The 19,264-nt window shown below is 41.7% G+C and overlaps 1 protein-coding gene across 2 annotated transcripts in view; it reads left to right on the top strand.

Annotated features, from left to right (window-relative positions):
* Positions 1-19,264, top strand: part of PRKAR2B (protein kinase cAMP-dependent type II regulatory subunit beta) — a 147,120-nt gene that overhangs the window by 94,949 nt on the left and 32,907 nt on the right. For both annotated transcript variants that reach the window (XM_073328473.1, XM_073328474.1), the window contains exons 3-4: positions 8,392-8,444; positions 9,824-9,907. In XM_073328473.1, coding sequence (XP_073184574.1) covers positions 8,392-8,444; positions 9,824-9,907 — 137 coding nt within the window. The remainder of the gene's footprint in view (positions 1-8,391; positions 8,445-9,823; positions 9,908-19,264) is intronic.

Raw genomic sequence — 19,264 nt, 5'->3', positions numbered from 1 at the left:
TCCCACACCAAACAAAAAAAAGGAAACAGTCTCAAACAAAACCCCAGGGGGCAGGGTACCTTTCGCTGCCCCCCTCACTGGGACAAGATGTCGTCCTGTTGGTTGCCCTTGGGTGTCAGTCCTTCCCCTAGCAGGCACTCAGTTTTGGCTGTCTTCCCTATGGGAAGGAACATAGTGTCTCACCCTGGAGCAGTTTATTTCCCTGTTGCCACTAGCCTGGCGGCAGCAGCTCATCTTTTTCTCTCTCTCTCCCTTGCTGTCCCCAGAGGAGGGGATTTTTAAAGGCCTCAGGCAGCCCTTAAATGGATTCAGCTGTCTGTAATTGACCTGAGGTAACCCCTTCTCAGCTTGTAGGAAAAAGGGCCTTTAACATTCTAGGGCTAATATATCGGCCTTCCAGGACCCCCTTGCAGCCATCCGGCCTGACTTTGTCACAATACCAACTGCTTGTGTCCCTGAGGGTCTGACTGGATTTTGAAGGACCTGCATTTCTTCTTTTCAGGAACCTGTAACCAGTGATATAGTGATCAACAGCCTTCTTAAATCAGAGTATTTTATTTAGTAGTCTGAACAAAGCATTAAAGAATTATTTTAAAACAACAAACTGCCTGAACATATCTGTCTTACATAACGTTCTCCCTTCCCATAATGGCAACCTAGGGAGGCCTATCTTCTTGAGATGCTCCCCATGGATACCTGTGTCTGACTATCTTTTTCAGTCTGCTTCTCCCCGTAACGACAAGAGAGTGTGCTTGTAAATCCATCTTCTTTGTTTTGAATTAGGCTTATTCAAGTGTTGGTTGGCTTTTGTCTTTACCTGGTCAAAACATTTAAGCAGGCTGGTAGGAGACTGAGCCGGAGTTGTGATAGCCAATAGTTCTGGGGTTGTCCAAAACAACTTTGAAGTGGCAACTGATGGGTGGCCATCTTGAGCTATCTTCTCCTTCCTGTCTGATAGACCCTTGATGAGAAATGCTTAAAACAAAATACTCATGCAGAAAACATCATCCCAATAACCAGGCCAACATACATTATTCATAAATATTACAGAGCAGCTCCAAATTCATTGCAGGCTTCCTTGCTAAGACCACCTTCAGTTATCTCTCAAACTTCTTACACAGCCCCTGCCGCCTTAACCCTCTCTTGCCACAAAAACAAAACTTGACAATAGTTGGCAAGTTCTCTCGTTATCTCCTTCCTTCCCATTTTCCACCTTGCTCATTCTTCACATTGGTCTCTGACTACGAGGCCTCCTTTTATCATCTGCATCTGATCTCTGTTCCCTTGAACTCATCACTTTTCATCTCCTGTCATCCTTGGCTGCTACCTTCAGCCGCTTTCTGTCCTTTGACTACTTCCCTCAGCTTTCAAGCATGCACTTGTGTCGGATTTTTAAAAAAACAACAAAAAACTCAATTTCTTTCTATCCCTCTAGCCTCCCTAACTGCTGTTTCCCTTTTGTCTTGAAAATCCTTCTAGATAAGTTAAAATGGCACTTGTCTATCCTAATTGTTGACCTGTTTGCTGACTTAGTTCTACTGTTAGCTATTGTCTTTTTTTTCCTGACTTCTGTGACTCCTGTACTTTCTCCTACCTTGCTGACTGCTCCTTCATTTAGCATCTTTACTGGATCATCTGCCTGTTCTCTCCCCCTGCTTGTCAGAACCCTGTAAGGTTCTTTCTTGATCTCTTCTACCTCTACATGTTCTTGATGACTTCATATGCTCTTAGTTCTAGCTGTTCCTTTTATGCGAATAATTCCCAAATTTACTTTAGTTCCAGGTAGCCTGTCTTCCATCTTACTGCCTCTGACATCTCTTGATTGTCTTGCCATGATCTCACACATGTTCTCTCCAAAAACAAATGTTTTATCTTCAACTACTTGACCTCCACCTCTTTTTCTTTCTCTTAAATTCACTGTCCTTACTGTCTGTCAGGCTTGTAAACTCAGTATAATCTTTTAATCTTCTTTGGGCATAAGCTTTTGTGGGCTAGAATCTTCTGTCACAAGGGTGGCCAAACTTACTGACCGTACCAGCAGCATACAATAATCTTCAAATGTTCAAGAATTGCAAGACACGCACAACCTTCCCTACGGGGCAGTGCCTGCTGGGGCATGGGGCTTCTGCCCTGAAGGGTGGCACCTACCGGGTGCAGGGCTTCTGCCTCCACACCCCTGCTCCATGGGGCTAAAACCCTTAGTCCCACCACCCTGCTGCAGGTCAGACACCTGAATCTCCCGCCCCCACCCCTTCCAGCCCCAGTCTGGTAGGCGGAAAAGGGGGGAGCGTGGGGGGTTCTGTGGACTGCACTTTAACTGCAAAAAAAGAGTTGCATGCAGTTCACAAGCCATGGTTTGGCCATGCCTGTTCTATCACGTCCCCTATATCCAGTCTCTCATTAAATCCTGTTGTTCTATGTGGATACAGCATATGTACACACACACACAAAGTATATCTGGTTTAACGACAAAAAACAATGTGCTACACTCCAGATATTTTACAGTCTAGGTTAAGACATGACATGAGTAGAAATGATAGGAAGCACTGGTGGGATTAAGGGGAAGTAAGGATAGGTGCAACAGAAAAACACATGGTTGCTTTGGTTATTAATGTGAATATCAATTTCTGCTTCCTCTTTAATGTAATAATATTTACCATTTTCTCACTCTCTTCACTCCTGACATCCTTGTCAGCAATGGAAATATCCACAACTAACTCCCTCTTGAGGCAATTGTGGGTGCTTAGCTCCTCTGAAAATCAGATCACTCTTACTTAGGTTTGAAAATTTTGGCTGTAGTAGTTTTGTAGTAAGTGGTTAGATTAGTTTTCTGTTCTATTTATTATAATATATTTGGTCATTAAATATAGTGGAAATTATCTGAATAGTTTATGAATGTTTACATTGTTCATTAAATCATCGTGGCAAATCCCAAAGAGACATGACCTACTTGCAAATCAAGCACTACCTTGTGCGATCTGAAGGTGGCCTGGTTGTATGTCCATCACTGGCAATCTTATTGCGCCACCAAAGCTTTTGACACCCATGTGATAGTTCAGAAAAAATCATCTGTCAATATTTTAGTACTTTTTGGCTTTCAATCATTGCAACCATTTTATGGTATATAGTATTACCGCTGGGGGAATTCTGCGCCAAAAAATTAAAAATTCTGAGCACAATGTTTTAAAATTCTGGATATTTTATTTGTCAAAACACCACAATATAATCAGACCAGTTTCAATTATTTTGGTAATTTATTTCAAAATACCTGTCAGCAACTATGTCTGTAACAATACAGACAATGGAAAAGATTCAGGAATTTTTTTTTGACAAATAGACTCTTTACTAGGCATATTATACAGAATTCTGCGTACTAATTCATTTAAACTACAATATAGAAACTTATTTACCACACCCTTCAGAAGCAGTGCAAAGACTTGGGGGAGTCAGGGGTAATGGAGTAGCCGAGGGAGAGGGAAGTCATTGCTGGGAAGGAGCCTGGGAGTGAATTTGGAGGACTGTTGGTTGGTGGTGGGAGAAGTATGGAACAGGGATTTTTTTGAATAGGGAGAGATTGTTAGGGAGCCTCCCCCATGCAGACCCTAGCTGACCCCTAGCTTCTCATTCAGTCAGACACATCTGCCCCATTCCCATGTGTCCCTGTACCCCCACTCAGCCACCTCTTTTCTCCCCATCCCCATATGTCCCTGCACTCCCGCTCCCATTCAGCCCCTGCCCCAGTCTGTTCCCCCACTAGTCTTTCTGAATCCCAGTCTGTAACCCTGCCCCCCAGCAGCCCCATGTGCCCCACGCTGTCCATTCCCCCTCCCATCCCATTCCTCCTGACCTGGCCGCACTGTGAGGAAGGCAGCCTCTTTCTCTTCCCTATCCGCAGCTGGTCTGTCCTGCCTGGGAGCAACTGCTCTGTTGTGACATCACAGCAGCCCCGGGTGGGTGAAAAACATAACTGTAGCACCTTTTTGGCAGAATGTATTGTCTGCTGGAAAAAAAAATTCTGTGTGTCACATGAATTCTGCACATATACAGTGGTGCAGAATTCCCCCAGGAATAATAGTATAGAAGTCAGTGATTCTCAACTTATTAGACATTGTGGGCTGCATATGAAAAAATCATACCCCCCCCCCGAGTGATATATTAGTTACATTGACTTAAAGCAGTATCTACACTCTGCTATGTCGATGGGAGACGCTGTCCCGTCGACTTAGCGTCTGCCTCTTGGAGAGATGGAGTACTGAAGTCGACAGGAAAGTGCTCTGCCATAGACTTATCATGTCTTTACCAGACCTGCCAAATTGACGCTGCTACATTGATCGCAGTGGTGCTGATTTTGCGTCCCAGTGTAGACAAGCCCCTAGTATACTGTGATGGGGCAATTAATAAGACTGATGTATAATTCTGCAAGTGTTAATTAAATTATAATTTTGTTATGGAATGAATATCTGCTTGTCCTGTTGAGAGAAAGCAAAATGTATACTGCTAGTTGTGTATTTCAGAACAAAAAAAGAAAAAAAAATACTTTTCGCAGTAAATTGAGCCAAAAGTACCGAGGGAGCCAATCTGTTGAATAAGAAGGTGTTGTTTGCTGTTCTTTCTGACTACAACTGCATTTCAAGGCCACTGCCTATGGTGTGTATACACACACTATCTTCTGTGAGGAGTCTTGGATCACTTAGTGCTGTTATACACCAGTAATCAGTTGGAACCTTTTATATGGTAATGTTGCTGCCTTAAATACATGTTACATAGCACTACTCAAGCTTTATCTTAGAGTTATTTATTGTTAGTCACTTGTTACAAGAAAATGAGTGATTCCATTACACTAATGAGTTTCTGGAAGTGTGAAATATGGTTTAATGGTTACTGTTACAGTTTTTATTTCATAATGAAGATATGATTTTGAGACTTTCCTGTGCAATTAATTTATTGTAACTAATTAGTGTATCAAAATGTCTAGAATCAGTAAATAAATTGACAGATTTCAGAGTGACTTCTGGGTACTCTTCTGGTACACCACACAATTCATTGTCTACAGCCAAGCTCTAAGATACAACTGCATTTGCTTCAACCCCTCAGACAAAGACAAACACCTACAAGATCTCTATCAACCATTCTTAAAACTATAATACCCACCTGCTGAAGTGAAAAAACAGATTGACAGAGCCAGAAGAGTACACAGAAGTCACCTACTACAGGACAGGCCGAACAAAGGAAATAACAGAACATCACTAGCTGTCACCTTCAGCCCCCAACTAAAACCTCTCCAGCGCATCATCAAAGATTTACAACCTATCCTGAAAAATGATCCCTCACTCTCACAGATCTTGGGAGACAGACCAGTCCTCGCTTATAGATAGCCCCCCAACCTGAAGCAAATACTCTCCAGCAACCACACAACAAAATCACTAACCCAGGAACCTATCCTTGCAACAAAGCCCGATTCCAACTCTGTCCACATATTTATTCAAGTGACACCATCATAGGACCTAATCACATTAGCCATGCCATCAGGGGCTCGTTCACCTGCACATCTACCAATGTGATATATGCCATTCATGTGCCAGCAATGCCCCTCTGCCATGTACATTGGCCAAACCGGACAGTCTCTATGCAAAAAAATAAATGGACACAAATCTGGACACATTAAATTTCATTTGCCATTTTGTTGCCCTTTTAAAGTCCTTCACAGTCTGCTTTGGTCTTAACTACCTTGAGCAGTGTAGTATCATCTGCAAACTTTTCCACCTCACTGTTTACCCCTTTCTCCAGATAATTTTTGAATAGGATTGGTCCTAGGACTGACCCTTGGGGAACACCACTAGTTAACCCTCTCCATTCTGAAAATTTACCATTTATTCCTACCCTTTGTTCCTGTCTTTTAACCAGTTCTCAATCCATGAAAGGATCTTCCCTTTTATCCTATGACAACTTAATTTACATAAAAGCCTTTGGTGAGGGACCTTGTCAAAGGCTTTCTGGAAATCTACGTACACTATATCCACTGGATCCCCCTTGTCCACATGTTTGTTGATCCCCTCAAAGAACTCTTAATAGATTAGTAAGACATGATCTCCCTTTACAGAAACCATGTTGACTTTTGCCCAACAATTTATGTTGTTCTATGTGTCTGACAATTTTATTCTTTACTGTTGTTTCAACTAATTTGCCCGGTACTGACGTTAGACTTACTAGTCTGTAATTGCCAGGATCACCTCTAGAGCCCTTCTTAAATATTGGCGTTACATTAGCTATCTTCCAGTCATTGGGTACAGAAGCTGATTTAAAGGATAGGTTATAAACCATAGTTAATAGTCCCGCAATTTCACATTTGAGTTCTTTCAGAACTCTTGGGTGAATGCCATCTGGTCCCGGTGACTTGTTACTGTTAAGTTTATCAATTAATTCCAAAACCTCCTCTTGTGACACTTCAATCTGTGACAATTCCTCAGATTTGTCACCTACAAAAGATAGCTCAGGTTTGGGAATCTCCTTAACATCCTCAGCCGTGAAGGCTGAAGCAAAGAATTCGTTTAGTTTCTCTGCGATGACTTTATCGTCTTTAAGTGCTCCTTTTGTACCTCGATCGTCCAGGGCCCCACTGGTAGTTTAGCAGGCTTCCTGCTTCTGATGTACTTAAAAAACATTGTTATTACCTTTTGAGTTTTTGGCTAGCTGTTCTTCAAACTCCTTTTTGGCTTTTTTTATTACATTTTTACATTTAATTTAGCAGTGTTTATGCTCCTTTCTATTTACTTCACTAGGATTGGACTTCCACTTTTTAAAATATGCCTTTTTCATCTCTCACTGCTTCTTTTACATGGTTGTTAAGCCACGGTGGCTCTTTTTTAGTTCTTTTACTGTGTTTTTTAATTTGGGGTATACATTTAAGTTGAGTCTCTATTATGGTGATATCTTGTGATATCGATAACATATGATATCTTGTCTTGAAATACCCACAAGCAAATGAATTAGTAGATTGTGGAGTCTATAGAGTGAAGTAGTAGCTCCAATAAGCAATTGATGGAAAAGAAATTGCACATTTCGTGCCATTCAACTACAGAGCAATGCTTCTGCAATGTTGAAAACCACTGGCTGAACAGTTATAAAATAAACATATACATACTCAATTACAAGACATAAGACCTAACCAAAGGAATGACAGATAACTCTAGTCCTGGCAAAAAGATTGATCGATCAAAATTATAACAGAAGAACTAGGCCTTTATCAATTAGTATACCATAGATTCTGCATTGGCCAGAACAAACTACAGTGATTAAAGAAACGTAACATCATCAGTATCCAGTTATGATAGAAAATGGAAACCATTTTTTGAAGGAATCTGCTAATGACCTAAGAATGAGACAGAGTGAGAATGAACATATATCAAGGAAGAGTGAAGGGAGAACAGATACACTAAAAGGACAAAAATACCTTAATGGATTGATCCAGCTTCCACTTGTGTGAAGAGACTAAAAGATTTAAGACAGATAAGCCTAAATTCAATTTTCTTCTCAATAGATCTAGGAGGCTGTTAAAACGTCTGACAAGACTGACTGAGACCTGTTGATACTGTGATAACATAAAAGATAACAAGTTAAAAAAATGTTTTTGTTAGAATCTGTTAGTGTAGAGAATTGGAGGTGTGGGGGGGAAATGGGAAATGTGCTATACTTTCGCAGGGAGTCTATTGTGTTTATACATGCTGCAAGACACTATGCAGTACTGCACTATGCTTCCTCTTGACACTCTCTGTCTCTCACACAAACAGACAGAAACCAGTTGCAGAGCATGAGACAGAGCATACAGCCATGCTAGAGTTATAGCATATCAGTACTGTTTACTTTGAGTTATTTTTAAGTAAATAGATTACCCTAAAACCTGACTCAGTCATCACTAAAATACGACAGCTACCATAATACTGTTTATAAGAATATTTTGTTTATTTAGAAATACAGTACTGTAGTTGTTCAACAGATTTAATGTTTCCTTTTTATGGGCATATTTCCACTTACTTTGGACCTAATCCAACTCTAGTAAAATCAGCAGGAGGCTTTCCATTGATTCCATAGAAAGTTGTATCAGGCTTGTTAAATTATTGAAACTGTAACGTTTTATAAAATGGACATTGTAGGGTGCCTAGCACAGTGGAGCGCCACAGCTAGTTTGGATCTCTGGATGCTAGTGTAATATAAATATTTAACAACAATAATATGCTTCATGGAAAAAAAAAAGAAAAGAAAAGAAGAGAGAGAAATTATCAGTTACTACAATTCAGTATTGCACGTGGTATGCTTCCTATTATTATTTCTGTAGATGCTTATACAATATGTTGCCTTTTGAGAAACAGCTTAAACTCTTCATTTTTGTTTTAGTATGTGCAGAAGCTTACAATCCTGATGAAGAAGAGGATGACACAGAGTCAAGGGTATGTAACTCAATGGGTGAAATGCTTACCTCTCAGTTTTCAGACATTAGAAATAAAAAAAAAAAAAAAAAAAAAGTCACTGATGATAGTAGTTATGGATCCAATGTAATTATTCTGTGACAGTGTATGAGACTTTGTTCCAAAGAACTGTCATCCCTTTAATTTCTATACTAGGTCCCTATGTAGAGCCCAATTTTTAAAATATTAAAAAATGTTTTGAGTGATGTCCCCTGTGATACCTAGTCTTTTGATGAGACCTTTCTTGTTCAATGATATATGTGCCCAAAGGGCCCTGTGCTCTTAAATTGTCAGTTAATGTCCTTATAATTTTGCAGCAGTATCAATATCTTCCCAGGGGGAAAAAGATAAAATTGCATAGATATTTTCTAAATTTAGAAATGCAATAGTAATTTGTTTGGATTAACAAAACTAATATTTTTAACAACTCAGTATGTCACCCCTTCAAAGGTAGTACATTAACTTTGAGGATAAAGTAGTGCAAGTATAATTTTGATGCAATTTTTAAAGCTGTGCCTCATTTCAGTTGATTGCAATATTTTAAAAGTAATTTAAAAGTGATCCCTTACATATGGTGTTATAGCTATGATGCTTCATTACACCTTCTTAAGACTGTGAACAAAACAAACAATTTGGTTGCCAATCACGTTACTAAAGTGGGATGGGTCAGTCTTTTCTAATTTAGGACATCTGTACCTCACTTGGATGCTATGAAGTTTGTTATTTACTGTGTGAAAATTTTGATGTAATTAACCCAGATATGATGTACAAAGTGTTGGAAAATGATATGGGAAATAAAAGACATTTTGAATGGGACACGTGACTTTGGTGTTACATATCACACCAATATGTTTGAAACATAAACTGAGAACAATAATAAGTTGTTTTAGATAACAAAATTTGAACTCTCAAGGGTTTGCAAAAATGAATTGGATGTTAGTGGTATAGTGGCTGGATAAGCACAAACAGATTAGTGCTGCTCTCCCTAATACTCTGGTGCAGTGCTTAATTTGTGCCAGGGTTTGTCAGGGCTGAGCCCTGGCACCCCTAGGCTTGGCAGTTCATACTTCTGGCACCTTTGGGCTTGGTGCATCAGTTATGAACGTAAAAAATTGCTTGAGCCTTGGCACCTCTTTCCTTACAAATTAACCACTGCTGTGATGTAATGTCTTTATTGAGTATGTCCCCAAGTCTTTAGGGTTTTGAGAGAAGAATGCTGCCAAGGGTGTTATACTGTTATGTAAACTTTCTTAGCAGGTTTAGTTCAGAGTTTCAGCTATGTGCTCTTTTATGATGATCATTTTTAAGGTTCTGCATGGAGAAAAGAAAATTAAACCAGGAGTTTCTATTATCTCTTTCAGATTATTTACCCCAAAACAGATGATCAGCGAAACAGATTGCAAGAGGCTTGCAAGGACATTCTTCTTTTTAAGAATTTAGATCCGGTAAGAGATTCTTTACAGTGAGCAATATTTAGCAGTGCCAATAAGATTGAATTCAGTTAGAGTTTGGTATAGACATTCTTGCAACAAACTTACATCTTGTAAGGTAATAATACATTTGCTGTTGCTTGTCTTGAGCTTTTTGTAAGCTGTATAGATGCCCATTTCACAAAAGGAAAAGTATTATAAAAATTTGTGAGGTGTATACAGCACAGTTCTTTCCTTTAGTAGCAAGTAACGTAACACCGATAGTGGTGAAAGCGAAATACATTAACACGATTGTAAAATGTTTTGACCTTTCAGAGGCTTACTTAAAAACTACTTTAAGAGATTAAAAAGTGTTGATACATATAAATGCACATCAATTCATTAAAAAACTTTAAGAAAGTTGCTTCTGATGTTGTTCGTTTTATAGCATCCAAAAGTGTGCTAAATGCCTCTCAGAAATCTCATAAGGCAAGGTCCCTGCCCCAAACAGTAGACAATCTGAGGCCTGGTCTATGCTACAAAGTTAGGCTGGCCTGAGTTGCCGTACAGTGACCTAGTTATGCCTGTGTCCACGCTCAGATTTGTCTCCTGCCAATGTAAGCGCCCTGTTACAGCAGCAGTGACGCCACCTCCCTGAATGGTGTTGAGCCAGGGCTGAGGCAGTGTGACAGATTACACAGGATCCACGCCGAACCCTAACAGTCCTCCAGTTCCACAATGCCTGACACTGACCAGTGATCACAATTGTGAACTCCACTGGACAGGGGTCATGGAGGGTGGAAGCACACCCACCCTTTTAAAATGCCCATGTATTTTTGAAATGCCTTTTCCTGATTGCCCAGTTTGACAAGCACACGTAGCAGCTCTCCCTTGTTGTGTGCAGCTCACCAGGCCATCTACACATTCCAGATATGTTCCTGCCTAAAAGAGGCAGGAGGTGTTGATCTCCTGGGCCTGTGGGGAGAAGAGGCTGTGCAGGAACAGCTACAGACCAGGCATAGCAATGTGGACATCTATGAAAAGATTGCACAGGGAATATAGACAAAGGGGTACGATGGGGATCAGCGGTGGTGCTGCATGAGAGCAAAGGAACTACAGCAGGCATACCGTAAGGCCAGGGAGGCCAAGAGTCTTAATTAAAACTATCTTTCGATAGGTTTTTTCCTCAAACAGCATTTGATCAAAAAAATCTGATCTAAATAAAAAATATCCGATTTTTTTTAATTGATTTTTATCCACCCTGGTGTGAGAGGGAGAGAGACGGACTCTGTGTGTGTTTGCGCGCGCGCGCACTGCTGGGGAAGTTTCTGAGAGACGCCGTATGCGGTCTCTTTAAGGCACTCATTGAAAGCTGTCCTGAGCCCTGTCTCCCCTCCCCCGCTCTTCAGAAATGGGGTACATGGGCAGGGGGGAGTAGAATAAGGGGAGACGGACAGAGACTGTGAGAGCTAGCTGCTGGGGAAGTCTCAGAAACCATGCACTGTCTCTTTAAGAAAGGCACTCACTCACTCACCGTTCAGACCTCAGAAGCTCCGAGTTCTCCTGAGCCAGGCTGTCCCCTCACCCCTGCTCTGCGGAGACGGGATACAGGGGCGGGGGGGCAGAGACACCCTGACATCAGCACCCTCTCTCTCCCTCCCCCCTACTCTGCACAGCCAGCAGGAGGATTCTGGAAGCAGCTGCAGGACGGGCAACATGATTGCAAAGCAGCGGGGGTAGGGGCATCTGAACACACACTGCCAGATGTGCACACTCTGCTAATCAACTGGGCAGCACTTGAATCTCTCCTGGGTGGCTGCCCAACCACACAGCTTACAGGGAACACAGGTGGAGACCCCACCAACACCCTGCAGACCACCATGGATGCCTCAGACAGAAACCTGCTGTGAACAGCAAGGAGGTGGAAGAGAAGGAGGGACACGTAGGTGTGGTAGGGAGGATGTGTTCTCTGAGATCCTGCAAGACAGTGCTGCTCTAGACCATGAACAGGGGGCCTGGAAGATGACTAGAGCCGACAGCCTTGAGAAAGAAAAAGTGGAGAAGAGAAAGGCACAGAAGTCCCAGCAGGAAAAGGAGAGGAAGATGCACCAGGACAGAATGGGGCTTCTCAGGCAGCAAACCCAAGTGCTGCACTCTTGTCGACGAACAGTTCCAACAGTTGTGAGCTTGCCTCCCTCTGCAGTCAATGGAGAACTCCATTTCAACAGCTCCCTATACCTCCCAATATTCCACATTGCATCATAGACCACATCCTGACCCCTACTGCTCCACACTGGGGGACAGTTAGGAAAACAACAGCTTCAATAGACCCATTTGTGAGAGACATGGCTGGTGTACGTTTGGTAGAAATGGATTTAAATGGACAGTACCGTTCTACTTTTCAAGTTTTGTTCATTGATTTTATAAGTTTATACTGGTTTTTAATTGCATATTATTGTTTTGCATTGGTTTTGGTGGGCAATACATTTTTATATTTTGGAACAAAATAATCTTTATTACTCCATAATGTATACTACAAAATGCCTAGTGCTACAAAAGCACACCTTACTTGTAATACAACACCACCACAGAACTCATTAGTTCAGTTAAAAACACAGTGTACTAATTATGAATGTATAGGAAGCACTGCATAATTCATAGTTTCATTAAAAGACAGTGTGATATTCATAAATATACACCACTACACAATTCTTAACTCCCAAAATTTCAGGGCCAGGCAGATCACTGTCCAGCACAGCACATTACTATGGCTGACCTTTAAAGTGCTCTTTTAAGGCCTCCCTCAGCCGCATAGCTCTGCAATGAACTCTAATGGCCCTTGTGTCTGGCTGTTCAAACTCAGCAGACAGCTGTTCCACCTCCACCCCAGTGGCAACTTTTCTGCTTTTGCCTCACAGATATTATGTGGGATACAGCAGGCAGCTATAACCATTGGGATATTTTTTCTCACTGAGCTCTAATCTAGTGAGTAAACACCACCAGCATCCCTTTAATTTGCAAAAGCACATTCAGCAGTCATTCTCATCTGCTGAGTCAGTTGTTGAATCTTTCCTTGGCTCTGTCAAGGTGGCCAGGGAACAGCTTCATGAGCAAGGTGTAGGCTGAGTCCCCCAAGATCATTATTGGCACTTCAGCATCACCAGTGGTAATCCGCAAGTTGGGAAAAAATGTTCTCTATTTGCAGCTTCCTAAACACTCCTGTGTCCTTAAAGATGTGAGCATCATGTTCCTTCCCTGACCAGCCCACACTGATATCAGTGAAGTATGCCTGGTGATTGACCAGTGCTTGTATAACCAAAGAAAACTAGCTGCTTCTGTTGATGTAGCCCTTTCTGTAGTAAGATGGGCTGGGGCCAAAATAGGGATGTGCATGCTATCACCCCACCACAGTTTGGGAACCCCATAGCTGCAGATCAGTCCGCAATATCTGCCATGTGCAGGACAATCAATCACTCTCCTGTGTAGCAGGATTAATAACCCTACATGCTTGCATAACAAGGGCCTCACTGGATTTTCCAATTCCAAAATGATTTCCAACTAAGCTTCAACACTGCAACTGCCACCGGCTTTTTAACCATCAATGCCGCTCTCATTCATTCTGGTGTCCATGTGCTGGAGGGCTGGGGTGATCTCAGGACCCAAATCCAGAAATGTGGCCTTTCCCATCCGAAATTTCTGCAGCCACTGCTAGTCATCTCAAGCCTGCATTACGATGTAATCCCACCAGTCAGTGCTTGTTTCTTGGGCCCAGAATGATTACTTCACTATCTGAAGCTGCTCCACGAATGCCAGCAACAACCTTGAATTGTTTATCACTTTGTCCCTTTGTATTTCCTGGTCTTTTGAGGACAGATTACTAAGTAAAAGGTATACCCCTCCCCCACCCCCACACGACAACCTTAATTCTGCCCTCTGAACAATGCCTTGACTGACCCTGAATGCACATGCTAGCATTCTGCCCTTACAGATACTACAGAACACTTTAGGAACAAACCACGTGAACCCTGTAGGACAGGGGTAAGCAACCTATGGCACGCAAGCTGATTTTCAGTGGCACTCACACTGTCCGGGTCCTGGCCCCTGGTCAGCGGGGGCTCTGCATTTTAGTTTAATTTTAAATGAAGCTTCTTAAACATTTATAAACCTTATTTACTTTACATACAACAATGGTTTAGTTATATTATAGACTTATAGAAAGAGACCTTCTAAAAACGTTAAAATGTATTACTGGCATGCGAAACCTTGAAGTGAATAAATGAAGACTCGGCACACCACTTCTGAAAGGCTGCCGACCCCTGCTGTAGGGCAAAGTGTAAAAATTTCTCTTTCCTAAGACAAAGCTGAGGGTTAGGTCTGGCATAGCTGACTATACCTGCCCTACTCTCAAATACTGAGCCTTTTCCACACAAACCGCCCCAGACTTGCTAAATGTTACCACTTCTTCACCCTGAGGATTTCCTTTGAGACATTGCCTTCACCCACCCCTCACTAAGCCTTGGAGGCCACCATGTCACAAGACTGCTGACAATCTTCATGGCAAGAGGACACCCTTATGCACATACTGCAAATACAGCCTAATGAAATGAGGTATAGTTGATCCTTCAAAGTATGCATGTACCTCGTCATATCACAGTAAGAGCAGTGCTAAGCTGCTCCAACTGACCCCCCCACCATTCAATAAAGCTATACCTAACAGTAAAGGCAGCTGGAGTATGCACAGATTAATGCTGAAATTTGAATCTGTGGATTACAATACAAATAGTAGTACACCCTTAGAACTTTCTCATGTCTACTTATTATGGCAGCCCCCTTACTGAATCATTCCCAGTGGCAATTGCCAGCTCCAGATGGCAGAGCTTAAGCTGCATTGTGGAGATGGCATGTACCTTAACACTTCATTTCCTGTTTTTCCGAGGTTCATATTTGCATTACTTTAACTCTTCCTTTCCTGGTGTTCAGAGGTTTAAGTTTAGCCATTCTTCACGTTCTGGAAGGACACTAGGCACCATTGGGCAACCTTCCTTCTGTGCTAACTAGGATTTTGGGCATTTAATTTTACACGTACAGGTATAATGCTCTGATATCTGCAGCCAGTTTGTATAGACAAGATGAACATCTAAAGGGCACATAATCTTGTGACACAATTAGCTTTACTTACTTGTATGACTTATTTTATATTAAATTTATTAGGCTGTTTGATGTCAAAATATACCAGAGATGCCTCTTTGAGTTGACATTCAGTACTGTGCTGTAGGGGGTTGTCTGGGCCTTACAGGAGCTCCTTGTTAAAATTCTGTTGCCACCAAAATGCAAGGAAGGTCATGACGATTTCCATGCCAGTGATGCAGTTTATCCCTCCCTGGATATAATTATATTATCTTCGTCAGGGATGACTCAGCTCATTATATATACACATTTTACTTTAGGAGTGGACTGGATTATATTAAATGGCAAAAAACAAAAAATTCCCACACTCTCACTACATTGTCACTGTCATGCTGTCTAGACACCAAAAAGTGGGGGTATGTTCTGTTGTTATATTTCAGCAATCTAGTAACAAATGTGAATTCCTGAAGTACTTTAACAGTCTGACCATGGAGTCACAGACTGTCCCCCTTGGGCACATAAGTCTATCTTGTCACTTGGGCAAGCTGGACTTAGTGATAAATGGTCACTTACAACAAAGATCACAAAATATTAAAAAATAGTGCTCTCAGACCCAAAAGACCAGTTACTTACCTCCCGTCAATGTGTACCTTAGTTAGCTTACTATAAGATTAGCTACAAATGTTGTCTTTGGTGTGAAATCTAAGGATTTATTAACTAGGAAAAATAAATGAATTATTTACAGGTTAAAGCAGGCAATATTTTATATATATATATATATATATATATATATATATATATACACACACACACACATGCACACACACAAATAAGTTACAATCTGTGGTTCCAAAAGGTGACAGAGCGATAGTAGTCTGTCAGCTCTGAATGTCTTTTAGGGCTAACCCAGGTTGACGCTGGGGATCTGCTCTTTTTTCCTGGCTCCAGCCCTGCGAGAGTCCAACAGCAAAGAGATGAAAAATATTCATGTCAGCTATCTTTATTTCCCTCTTGACAAGCACTTATGCATATAGCTTGTGTAGGGACAATGAGCAAAGTCTTTGTATAGTGATGCTTCACAATGGCCCACTTAGTTCTGATAGTCCTCTTTGCTGAGTGAGGGAATCACTCCTCCTGCCTGAGTTCACAAGTTCAGAGCAGGCCTTTTTACAGTTATAAAGTAAAACCTACATTATTCCTTATAACATGGGATACAGACATAAGTAAGATTAATGCATACAGCAACTTACAAGCATTTTATAAAGTCTAAACACTAAAACGCATCTTTACAAATTCAACGGCTATTTGAACAATATCAACATACAGGTGAGCTGGTCTGGATTCCAGCTGTGCCTTGGCAATAGCTGACACCTGGTCTGCCAGCATCACAGTCACTCCACCCCTAACTTTAAATTACACACAGTGAACACTGTCTTATGCTAACATTTTTCAGAAACAAAGTATAACTGCCAGCAAAGTGTCATTTAATATGTTTCTTTGCCAATTGCTGGTATCTCTTCTTTGTATAAAGTTCTGGAAGAGCATTTCTGATGAAATGAGAAGCGAATGAACAGTTATATTATCTCATTCTATCTGCAAGTACTGTTGGTATGCAACTACAGCGACAACTTTGGTGAAGACCCTTGTTAAAATATACATTTGTACCACATCACCCTGCTGCTGTGGTAGGCGGGGAGCTGGAGGGATCCCCCTGTTGCCCACGGCAGCTGACAAATCCAATTTAAGAGCAACACAGATTTCACAGATCCATGTGTTGTCTGAGTTAGAGTCCAGGATTACAGCACACTGCTTTTGTCTTTCTTGCTTTGCATCCATCCTCTGGATCAAAGCTGCTTCATGTTCAGCTGTACATATATTCCCTCCAAACTGGACGGGATTCTGCATGCTCTTCCCAGCTTTCTACATATGATATGAAGTCATTCAACATCAATCATATCTATATATAAAATAGGTCAGACAAAGAACTTTGCATTATGTGAAATTTTCAGGTATCTTAAACTCTTCTTTGTAACTGTTCTGTGCCACCCTTGTGACACTTAGTATTACATTCAACGTTTTTTAACCTATTTTTATTGTAGTATTTTTTCTGTTTCTGCAAAACTGCCAGTGAATATTACTTCATTTAAGACTACCTGAATTGAATTTTTTCCTATACTATGTGATTAGGTGGTGAGATATATGAATGTTTTATTAAAAAGAAAAGGAGTACTTGTGGCACCTTAGAGACTAACAAATTTGAGCATAAGCTTTCGTGAGCTACAGCTCACTTCATCGGATACATTCAGTGGAAAATACAGTGGGGAGATTTATATACATAGAGAACATGAAACAATGGGTGTTACCATACACACTGTAACAAGAGAGTGATCACTTAAGGTGAACTATTACCAGCAGGAGGGGTGGGGCAGGGGGAGAAACCTTTCGTAGTGATAATCAAAGTGGGTCATTTCCAGCAGTTGACAAGAATGTCTGAGGAACAGTGGTGGGCAGAGGGGGGGAATAAACATGGGGAAATAGTTTTACTTTGTGTAATGACCAGTCCACTCCCAGTCTCTATTCAAGCCTAAGTTAACTGTATCCAGTTTGCAAATTAATTCCAATTCAGCAGTCTCTCGTTGGAGTCTGTTTTTGAAGTTTTTTTGTTGAAGAATTGCAACTTTTAGGTCTGTAATCGAGTGACCAGAGAGATTGAAGTGTTCTCCGACTGGTTTTTGAATGTTATAATTCTTGACGTCTGATTTGTGTCCATTTATTCTTTTACGTAGAGACTGTCCAGTTTGACCAATGTACATGGCAGAGGGGCATTGCTGGCACATGATGGCATATATCACATTGGTAGATGTGCAGGTGAACGAGCCTCTGATAGTGTGGCTGATGTGATTAGGCCCTATGATGGTGTCTCCTGAATAGATATGTGACCACAGTTGGCAATGGGATTTGGTGCAAGGATAGGTTCCTGGGTTAGTGGTTCTGTTGTGTGGTTGCTGGTGAGTATTTGCTTCAGGTTTAGGGGCTCTCTGTAAGCAAGGATTGGCCTGTCTCCCAAGATCTGAGAGTGATGGGTTGTCCTTCAGGATAGGTTGTAGATCCTTGATGATGCATTGGAAAGGTTTTAGTTGGGGGCTGAAGGGGATGGCTAGTGGTGTTCTGTTGTTTTCTTTGTTGGGCATGTCCTGTAGTAGGTAACTTCTGGGTACTCTTCTGGCTCTGTCAGTCTGTTTCTTCACTTCAGCTGGGTGGGTATTGTAGTCATAAGAATGCTTGATAGAGATCTTATAAGTGTTTGTCTCTGTCTGAGGGGTTGGAGCAAATGCGGTTGTATCGCAGAGCTTGGCTGTAGACAATGGATCGTGTGGTGTGGTCTGGATGAAAGCTGGAGGCATGTAGTTAGGAATAGCGGTCAGTAGGTTTCCGGTATAGGGTGGTGTTTATGTGACCATCGCTTATTAGCACCGTAACGTCCAGGAAGTGGATCTCTTGTGTGGACTGGTCCAGGCTGAGGTTGATGGTGGGATGGAAATTGTTGAAATCATGGTGGAATTCCTCAAGGGCTTCTTTTCCATGGGGCCAGATGATGATGTCATCAGTGTAGCGCAAGTAGAGTAGGGGAATTAGGGGACAAGAGCTGAGGAAGTGTTCTAAGTCAGCCTTAAAAATGTTGGCATACTGTGGGGCCATGCCGTAACCATAGCAGTGCCGCTGATTTGAAGGTATACATTGCCCCCAAGTGTGAAATAGTTACGCGTGAGGACAAAGTCACAAAGTTCAGCCACCAGGTTTGCCATGACATTGTCGGGGATACTGTTCCTGACGGCTTATAGTCCATCTTTGTGTGGAATGTTGGTGTAGAGGGCTTCTACATCCGTAGTGGCCAGGATGGTGTTTTCAGGAAGATCACCGATGGATTGTAGTTTCCTCAGGAAGTCAGTGGTGTCTCGAAGATAGCTGGGAGTGCTGGTAGTGTAGGGCCTGAGGAGGGAGTCTACATAGCCAGACAATCCTGCTGTCAAGGTGCCAATGCCTGAGATGATGGGTAATCCAGGATTTCCAGGTTTATGGATCTTGGGTAGCAGATAGAATTCGAGGTTCCAGGGGTGTGTCTGTGCGGATTTGTTCTTGTGCTTTTTGAGGGCAAATGATGTAGTTTCTTTTGGTAACCCTCAGTGGGATCAGAGGGTAATGGCTTGTAGAAAGTGGTGTTGGAAAGCTGCCTAGCAGCCTCTTGTTCATATTCCGACCTATTCG

This window comes from Lepidochelys kempii, chromosome 1, assembly GCF_965140265.1.
Source record: "Lepidochelys kempii isolate rLepKem1 chromosome 1, rLepKem1.hap2, whole genome shotgun sequence".
In the NCBI taxonomy this organism is placed as follows: domain Eukaryota; kingdom Metazoa; phylum Chordata; order Testudines; family Cheloniidae; genus Lepidochelys; species Lepidochelys kempii.
Note: the sequence above shows the minus strand (reverse complement) of the source record. Positions and strands in the feature narration are given on the sequence as shown.